Here is a 9,955-nt window from a genome sequence, read left to right as displayed (position 1 = left end):
GGGGAGGAAAAGGGATTTTAATAGAAAAGACAGCAATTATCAGTTCCAAAAGCCCTATATCAATAATATTCAATGTATGCAAAGCCATAGACCAAAATGCCTGGATACAGGGAAACTGTGGAGAGCTGAGCTGGAGGTGTTATTACGTTCACACAGGAACCAGGCGTCTAAGCCCCAATTACAAAAAAAGAGATGAGGCACTTGACCAGTTCCATGGACACAGCTACTGGTCAGCCGTGGTTCCTCAGATTCCTGGGAATATCCACCTTCTTCTCCAGAGGAGTGGGATTCTCCTTCCAGTCGTCTGTCCCATCTCCAGATCATGGATTACATCAGGCTGGAAAGAGAATTCAAACACAATGGCTTGGGTATGGTCAAAGGAAACGCTAAAAGAAAAAGAGGCGGATGGAACACAACACCTCAAGGTTCCTGCGGAAGACACAAGGCCTCCAAGAAAGGAAGAGAACAGTTTTAGACAAGCATTGCCTTTACATGATTTCTGGTTTGATGGCTCTGCTCCCTTTGCAGTCACTGGGGCCCTCCAACTTCACCTGCTTTTCCTTCCTCCCTTCTAAAAACCTGACCAAGGGATGGGAAGAAAGGCAGAAGTATGGCCCTGGGCCTCCACAAAACAGCTGGGCTCTGGAACAGGGAGGGCCACAGTGTCACTCCGTTGCTCACCCCATAAGGAACCAGGCTGGGAAGTGACTCTGCAGGTCTGACTCAACAAGGTCCATGGACTCAACAAGGTCCAAGGCCGTGTCTGTGTCTGGAGACCCGCATACCTACAGCTCAGATCAAGCTGGGGCTGAAAATCAGGCCTGGCTTCAGTGTCTCCTGGTCCATGGACAGAGGGGTGGGTGGAGGCCCAGGAGATGCTGGTCAGGGCCATGAAGGTCCACGGATGCTCTCAGGGCTCTCATACTGCCCCATGAGTAGAGAGAAAGGAATGAACCACACGGAGCCCTGACCGCAAATACGGTGGGATCCCATCTAGAGGAGCCACGCTGGGATAGGGGAGAAGTGCGAGGAGGAAGGAGCTGCAGAGATGTTCTTCACTGACTGCTAACTCCCTCTTCACCACCCTCCATGCTGCTCCTGGGGTTGGGGCGGGCAGAGGAATTGGGAGCCTTGGAGCCATTTCAGACTGGGAGAAAGTGGGAGGAGAATGGCTTTAATATTTGGCCCTTGTTGCTCCCAATCCAAAGCTTTCTGAACTGTCAATAAAGTAAATCGAACTTCAGCAAGTCCACACCTCTGTGCCCGTGACAGTCATTGGTCTCTGAACCTCCTTTGCTTTCTCTTGACCCCTGAGCCGTTCTGGTTCATTTTCTCCCTCTGTCCCGTTGGTTCGGGGCTTGGAGGGAGCAGCTGCGGGGGGTCCGGCTGCTGGCCAAGGTTAACCCACCACAGGACACATCAGGGCTGCCATGTCCAGTACGGGGCTCCCAGCACAAGGAAGACCCTGCCCAGCCTGGAGAGAGTCCTGCTGAGGCCAGAAGGATGGCTGGGGCTGGAGCACATCATGGACAAGGAGAGGCTTGTGAGATGGGTTCTGAGAAACCTTTCAGGGTACAACACTGAGCAAGGACCCAGGGCAGCTGGGGGATCCCAATGCAAGGACTTTCTCAGTGTTTGATGAGACAAAGCCATGAGCCCCTGATGGGTTTGGAGCTGTGTGAGAAAGGGCTTGGCTGAGAGACCTGCAGTGGCAAGAGCGGGGGACTGGTGTATAAGAAATTTCAGTAGGAAAAGGGTTCTCTTTTTATTGATAATGGTTGTAGAGTTGGATATCAGGCCTGCAGCAAGGCAAGGGGTGAGGAGGGGAGTGTGCAAGTGGAGAGAGAACAGCTCTGGGAGATCAAGCGCTTGTGCCCGGCAGCGCTGCCGTGCTGGGATTCTTTTCCCCTCCACCCATGACCTCAGGAACTGTCCCTGCAAGTCCAGAAATGTCTCGCAGGAAATATATCAGGAAACAGAAGTCGTTGAGCATCCCTTTATTTTGTTTAAACACACAGAGAGCACAGCTCCTCATTTACACAGACAATGAGCAAGAAAAGAGAAGAAAACAGTGAATTAAAAACCGGATGACAAGATGATCACAACGGAAGAAACCAGCAACACCACCAACAAATACAGAAACCAGTCTGGGCCTGCCGTGAGATGCACGATAACGGCTATGCAGAAGGTGATGAGAGGTTCATTGATTCAGAGAACCATCCAGATTTCAGTTTCCACACTGCATCCTTGAGCTGCTGGTTCCTCAAGCTGTAGATGAGGGGGTTCAATGCTGGAGGCACCACTGAGTACAGAAATGACACAACGAGATCCAGGCATGGGGAGGAGATGGAGGCAGGCTTCACGTTGGCTCACGCCCTTTGGTTCAGCTGTGAGTGATCATAGGGTGTGATGGGAAATTCTCAGGGGTGTTTTTATTAGTGAGAAACCTAACCGGATCCTTTCTGTTCGGGTCTTCAAAGAGCAAAGTACAAAGCCAAACAAGGGAAATCTTTGCAGCAGGCATCAGAAATCCTGGAGGAACAACTGGCAAAGATGGAGAAAGCAGGATGCAGTGAGTATGCAGCCCTCGTAACCAGAGGGCTTGGGAAGTGGAGGGTTAGAGAGCTGGATGGATAAGTCAGATCCTGCGCTAGCAGGAAGGGATCAGCCAGAGCCTCGCTGCACCTACATGCACTGTCAGGCCTTGCAGGAGCTTCTGAGCGACGGGGATGGTCCAGAGTCTCTGCTGCCGTTGTGGTAACAGCTGCGCTGAGTTTGATGCCAGCCACCAGCAGCCAGGTAATTGCTGTCCCGTGGTCGCCTGGTGTCACCCATCAGAAAGGTGGGAGCTGGCCCTTTCCGTGTGCAATGCAAAGTTCTTCTTCCGTGGCCGATGCGCACACGTGGAGAAGAGCACGTGCCCACCCATCCGATCTGTGCCCCGAGGTCTGCACAGACCAGCTCTGAGCCGTACCAGTAGCACTGGGGCAGCAGCTGCCCCAGCTCTCGACTGGAACTACAACCAGCAGCAGCGGCTGCACCATCGCTCGCAGCCTCCGCAAGGTGTGAGACCCAGCACCGCTGCTGCCAGGCGCTGACTGAGCCCTTCCTGCTGGGCACGACTCCCTCGAGCTCACACCATGTTTCTCTCCTCTGTGCTCTCTTCTAGGTGAGGGCGGTTTCAATGGTTTTCCAGCTGCTCAGCTGGAAGTTGGTTTGGAGCCCGTAGCGCAGCCTGGGGGTGAGTTCCTGAGGACCCTTGCCCTGGAAGAACATGTGGACACTGAAACGAGAGCTCATTCCTCTGCAATTTCCCTTCAGATCCTCTCACAGATGACGGCTTCCTGACTGCTTGGCCTGATCCCGCCCTCGAGCCTGTGAGCGACCCCTCGGGTCAGTCAGTGAGAGGAAGGAGCCTTTCCCTTTTCATCTTCTTGCCTTGTGCAATGGGAGTCGCTCTTTCTGTGGCCAATGTGCAGGCAGCAGGAAGGGCAGAGAGGGAACGGCTCGGTGATGGCCCTGGGGCGCTTTGCCTTTCAAAGCTGTCTCTGCGGGACCCTCGGAGCCTGAGCAGAGGAGTGTTCTCCCAAGGGCTGTTTCCCCGCTGGCCTGGCTGCAGCCGCTTCCCCTCCCCTGGGAAGGACGGGCTGTGGCATCGTGGTGCATCTCTACCAAACCCACCTCGTGCAGCTCGGGCCAGAAGATCACGTGCCATGGCTTGGTCTCCAACAGGGCAGGCGTGGCTGCTGCTTGGAGCAGTGGTGGGTGCAGCCCCAAAAGCCCAGCCCTTGTTCGTCGACCTGGCCAGTGTCTTTGAGGATCTCCTCTTAAAGATGTCACCTCCCTGAGGGGAACTGTTCCATCTGATCCGCAATAGAGGGGGCTTGGGGGGCAATAGAGGGGGATTGGGGGCGTAAAAGGGGTTTGGGGGATAAAAGAGCCCCAGCTGAGCTGACCCTGGCCAGAGCTGTCCTGGCCAGAGGCTGACATCCAGCCTGCAGAAGCTGTGGGTGCTCAGCCCTTGCTGTTGGTCACCGGAGGGGAGAGAAGCCCTGGGTGGCCGAGAGGACGTGCAGGCAGCTTGAGGGTACTGAGTCTGGCAGAGTTGGCCAGAGCTGGTCAGGATCGGAGCAGCCCCAGCTTCACCAACGGGTCCAGCCCCTCTTCTCCTTGGTGGCTGAGAACTCTGGGTGACACCTCAGGGTCAGGGACAGATGGAAGCTGGACACCCAGCTTGAGGCCGCACAGCTGCCTTGAGGGCAGTGACCATGAAGGGCTGTGGATTTGGTCTCAGGTGGCTTTTCTCTCTGTTCCTGGATGTGTTTTACAGAACTGGTTTCTCTGTGGCTTGGGGATCAGTGGGGTCTTGATGGTGAAAGTGCCCCGGACATGGTGACAGAGATGGGGTTCAGTCCACTGCGTGTGTTTGTGACCCCTCCGTGGGATGGAGGTGGCAGGATGGGACGTGCTTCTGCGAAGGGCTCTTTCGCAGCAGAAGTGGCTGCAGGATCTCCGTGTCCCCTTTGAAGGAAGGTGTTTACTGTCGCCTTGTGCTGGAGCTGTGCTGAGGCTTTGCCTTTCTTGGACTCCTGGCAGTGTTGTCCCAGCCTGGGGAAGCCCACCATACTGAGCAGATTATTCTTTCCAAGAGAATCCAGGTCCTGAGCAGTCTTACAGGGGAGCATAAGTTGAAGACAAGTCCTGCAAACTGGAGGTGTGGAGCCTGGTGTCTGTCCTGAGATACATCGCCTGCTGAAAATGCCACCTCCCTGAGGGGAACAGTTCCATCTGATCCAGCTCCTGCTTTCTTTCTCTAGAGATGGACACAGAGGCTGTTCAGAAGGTTGTCTTTCGAACAGGGAGCAGTGGCTCAGTGCCCGTCCCTGCCAAAGGAGCAGAGGCGATGCCGGCCACTCGCACGCCCGGTAGCTGCTGTCCCGTAGTGACCCGGTGTCACCCATCAGGGAGGAGGGAGCGTTGGGGTGGCCCTCCCTGCTGCAGGGACGGCTTTTGTCCATGTAGCTGAAAGGAAAACTGGACAAGGATCGGTGCTCCCCATGTGCTCTCCTGGCCACCTGAGTTTTGTTGGGTGAGCTCTCCAGAGGGTCACAGCACGGACTGACATTCCCAATGGCTCCTCCAGGTGTGCTCGGTGAGACAACCCCAAGTGTTGTCAAGTCTCAGACGACCAAGAGTGTCAGAGGGCCCCCAGATGTGCAACTGCACTTCATGATGGGTGCAGTAGGAGCCCTGCATTCCCTCGTGATTGTGATCCTGGTGTGCAGTGTCGTGATCTGGATGTGGAGGAAGAGAACACGGTGAGTCACTGATTGCCCCCACGGCTTCCTGCAAGGGCTGCTCGTAGCCACAAAGCGTTTCTACTCAGGCTGCTGGGCAGCGGTGAATGACGTCTTGGCCAAAACACTCTGCTGAGATTTCAGCCGCTGTTGGGTGCTTTAATTGGCCTCTGAACTCCTGGGCCTTCTTCCCGGGAGCCTCCTCTGACCAGAGCCGAGGTCGGCTCAAGCAGATCCTGCCTGGACATGAGTGACCGGCGTGGGCAAAGCCAGGTCAGGATGGGAAAGAGCAGGGGCTGAGCTTCCCCTGGAAAGCGAGACGCGCACCAGCGCCCGCTCCTGACAGGGAACCTGCCTGCAGGAATCCCCCTGCTCGGAGGTGCCATCAGGTGCCGGTGTCCCCCTCGGTCACGCTGTGCCGGCAGCTCTGAGCCTGGGGTGCAGAGCCGAGCCAGCTCCGTGTCGTGCAGGAGATTCCCCATCCTCCATCTGCAGCTGAGGCCTCAGACACACCTTTTCTCTCTGCAGAGAGGGCTCTGTGGAGCCAGACCCAACTCCTGCAGCCACTGTTCGTGGCAGGAAAACCAGAGGCCTCACCCTGCCCGCAGCCATCGTCCCAGCAACAGCAAACCTGTTTCTAGTGCCACCTGGATCACCTCCCTGTGAGGTGGACGTGCACGAGCCTGGGGTCCAAGATTGATCGTGGGGGCCGGTGCCCCTCCTGCTTCGGGTCCTCGACCAGGGCTGAGGCTTTCTACCTCATTCAGCCTCATCCTTGGCTCCTGGAGTCGGGTCTGTTCCTTGATTTGTGCGATGGTGAATGGATTTTCCCATATGGATCCCTCCCAAGCCTCCTTTGGGGGCAATATATGGAGTCTGAAGGCATTAAAGAGGTTTTGGGGGGATAAAAGGATAAAACCCCCTTTTTAGTCCCCTAAACTCCCTTTATCGCTCCCCAAACTCCCTTTTATCCCCCCAAAACCCCCTTTTATACTCCCAGTCCCCTTTATCCTTCTTTATTCCCCTTTTATTTCCCCCAAATCCTCTCTTTTGACCCCAAACCCCCTTTTCTCTCCCCAAACGCCTTTATTCCCCCTAAACTCCCTTATATCACCCCAAAACCCCTTTAACCCCCTTTAACCCCCTATATCACCCCAAACCCTCTATTATCCCCCCAAAACCCCTTTTAGGCCCCCCAAACTCCCTTTGTTCCCTCCAAACCCCCTTTATTCCCCCTCAAAACCCCTCTAGCACCCCCCAAACCCCCTTTCATCCCCCCTTTATAATCTTGTCATCCTGTTTTTAATTCACTGTTTTCTTCTCTTTTCTTGCTCATTGTCTGTGTAAATGAGGAGCTGTGCTCTCTGTGTGTTTAAACAAAATAAAGGGATGCTCAACGACTTCTGTTTCCTGATATATTTCCTGCGAGACATTTCTGGACTTGCAGGGACAGTTCCTGTGGTCGTGGGTGGAGGGGAAAAGAATCCCAGCACGGCAGTGCTGCTGGGCACAAGCGCTTGATCTCCCAGAGCTGTTCTCTCTCCACTTGCACACTCCCCTCCTCACCCCTTGCCTTGCTGCAGGCCTGATATCCAACTCTACAACCATTATCAATAAAAAGAGAACCCTTTTCCTACTGAAATTTCTTATACACCAGTCCCCCGCTCTTGCCACTGCAGGTCTCTCAGCCAAGCCCTTTCTCACACAGCTCCAAACCCATCAGGGGCTCATGGCTTTGTCTCATCAAACATCGAGAAAGTCCTTGCATTGGGATCCCCCAGGTGCCCTGGGTCCTTGCTCAGTGTTGTACCCTGAAAGGTTTCTCAGAACCCATCTCACAAGCCTCTCCTTGTCCATGATGTGCTCCAGCCCCAGCCATCCTTCTGGCCTCAGCAGGACTCTCTCCAGGCTGGGCAGGGTCTTCCTTGTGCTGGGAGCCCCGTACTGGACATGGCAGCCCTGATGTGTCCTGTGGTTGGTTAACCTTGGCCAGCAGCCGGACCCCCCGCAGCTGCTCCCTCCAAGCCCCGAACCAACGGGACAGAGGGAGAAAACGAACCAGAACGGCTCAGGGGTCAAGAGAAAGCAAAGGAGGTTCAGAGACCAATGACTGTCACGGGCACAGAGGTGTGGACTTGCTGAAGTTCGATTTACTTTATTGACAGTTCAGAAAGCTTTGGATTGGGAGCAACAAGGGCCAAATATTAAAGCCATTCTCCTCCCACTTTCTCCCAGTCTGAAATGGCTCCCTGGCTCCCAATTCCTCTGCCCGCCCCAACCCCAGGAGCAGCATGGAGGGTGGTGAAGAGGGACCCAGGACCTCCCCCAACCCCCAAAAGGGATCCAGGACCCCCTGAATTCCTTCAGAAGAGACCCAGAACTCCCCAAAAGGAACCCAAGACTCCCCCAACCCCCCAAAATTGGACCCAGGACCCACAAAATCCACAAAAAGGAACCCAGGACCCCCCCAAACCTTCCTTAAAGGGACCTCAGAACTCCAACCCCAAACCCCCTAAAGGGATCTGGGTCCCCTTTAATTCCCTCAAAAGAAATCCAAAGCCCCCCAAAAGTGACCCAAGACCCCCCCAGACCCCTCAAAAGAGTTCCACGACCCCCTCAACCTCCCACATGGGAACCAGGAACCATCAAAACCCCCAAAACGGGACTCAGGACCCCCACAAACTCCCAAATTGGATCCAGGGCATGCCTAATCCCCCCTAAAGGGATCCAGGATTCTTCCCAAACTCCCAAAAGGGATCCAGGACACACCCCACTCCCCCCCACCCTGCACTGGATTCAGAACCTCCTCAAAAGGACCCAAGACCCCACAACCCACACCCCCCCCCCAATTGGAAGGAGAACCCCTCCTAAAACACCTAATGGGACCCAAAACATGCCCCTCAAAAGGGATCCATGAAACTCCAAGACCCCAAAAGGGAACCAGGAGTCCCCCAAAAGGGAATCAGGAGTCTCCCAAAAGGACCCAAGGCTCCCCCAACCCCCACCCAAATTTACCCAGAACCTCCCCAATCCCTGCAAATGGGTCCCAGGAGCCTCAACCTCCAAAAGGGACCCAGGACCCACCAAACCTCCCAAAAGGGACACAGAAACCACCCTACATGCCCCCAAATGGAACCCAGGACCCCCCAATACCCCCCCAAAAGGGATCCAAGACACCCCTTCCCCAAACTCCCAAAGCGATCTGGGACCCTCTGAATTCCCCCAAAAGAAACCCACAGCTCCCCAAAAGGGATTCAAGACCCTCACAAACCCTGAAAAAGGATCCAAAACCCCCAGAAGTCTCCAAATGGGACCCAGGACCCACCAAAACTGCCCAAAAGGGACACAGGACCCCCCTAAATCCCCCAAATGGCACCCAGGACCCACCAAACCCACAAATGGGACCCGGGATCCCCCCATATCCCGTAAAGGGATCCACTACTTTCCCCCAACCCCCTGAGAGGGATCTGGAACCCTCTGAATTCTCTCAAGAGAGACTCAAAGCCCCCCAAGAGGGACTCAGGAGCCCCCCAAATCCCCCCAGAAGGAACCCACGCCCCTCCAAAATTCCCCCAAACGGGATCCAGGGCCGCCCCCCACAAACCCCCAAAAGGGACCCAGGACCCCACAAAACCCCCACAAAGCTGGGGAAGGAGAGAGAAAGCTGGGGGAAGAGAGAAGGATGTTGTGGGGTACCATGTCAAAGGCTTTACAGAAGTCCAGGTCGACCACATCCTTTAGTTTAAATTAGTGCAATAATCACATTTTTGAACACCCAACCATGAAGCAAACCATCCGCAATGGTGACATGGTGCAAACCACTGGCAATGTGACCAAACTCAGAGCACTCAGGCTTTACTGAACTTCCCAGAGGTAGGAGTGTGAGCAGGAGAGCTTGAGAATCTGCGGGATTTCACAGAAGAACTGCTCCACAGCATTGCCCTGGCACAGGGGCAGGGAAAATGTATTGGCCGTGTGCAGCAGAGCAGTGAGAAACCCAGCGCCCCAGGCAGCTGCTGCCATGTGGACACAAGCTCTGCTGCCCAGGAGGGTCCCGTAGTGCAGGGGTTTGCAGATGGCAACGCAGCGGTCGTAGGACATGTCTGTGAGAAGATAATATTCTGCACTCAACAAGAACAACACAAAGAAGACCTGGGCAACACATCCTGAGTAGGAGATGGCCCTGGTGTCCCAGAGGGAGTTGGCTATGGATTTAGGGACAGTGGTGCAGATGGAACCAATATCGGGGAGGGCGAGGTTGAGGAGGAAGAAGTACATGGGGGTGTGGAGGTGGTGGTCCCAGGCGATGGTGGTGATGATGAGGCCGTTGCCCAGGAGGACAGCCAGGTAGATGCCCAGGAAGAGCCAGAAGTGCAGGAGCTGCAGCTCCCGTGTGTCTGCGAATGCCAGGAGGAGGAACTGGGTGATGGAGCTGCTGTTGGACATCTGCTGCCTCTGGATCAAAGCCAAAATAGTGTGAGAAGTTACAGGAGACTTCTTTGAGTAAAATCAAAGCCAGTTCTCACACTGCACAGTTGCCACTGCTTTTCCATTTCCAGTTGCAGCCCTTCCGCCAGCTCCATGCCTGGAGCCCTGCTCGGTGCCGGCTGAATGTGCCGGGAGGAGCAGGGCCTCTGCCCGCTGGCTGCGAGGGGTCA

At 55.2% G+C, this 9,955-nt stretch overlaps 1 protein-coding gene across 1 annotated transcript; it reads right to left on the bottom strand.

Moving 5' to 3' along the window:
* Positions 1–9,152: 9,152 nt before the first annotated feature.
* LOC138732675 (olfactory receptor 14J1-like) lies at positions 9,153–9,734 on the bottom strand (the record flags this gene model as incomplete). The annotated part of the gene is made up of 1 exon (XM_069879320.1): positions 9,153–9,734. A coding segment is annotated over one exon (582 nt), but the record flags the coding sequence as incomplete, so codon positions are not given.
* Positions 9,735–9,955: the final 221 nt, after the last annotated feature.

This window comes from Phaenicophaeus curvirostris, chromosome 35 (genome assembly GCF_032191515.1).
Source record: "Phaenicophaeus curvirostris isolate KB17595 chromosome 35, BPBGC_Pcur_1.0, whole genome shotgun sequence".
NCBI lineage: Eukaryota > Metazoa > Chordata > Aves > Cuculiformes > Cuculidae > Phaenicophaeus > Phaenicophaeus curvirostris.
The sequence above is the reverse complement of the archived record's forward strand: the minus strand, read 5'-3'. Positions and strand labels throughout refer to the sequence as shown.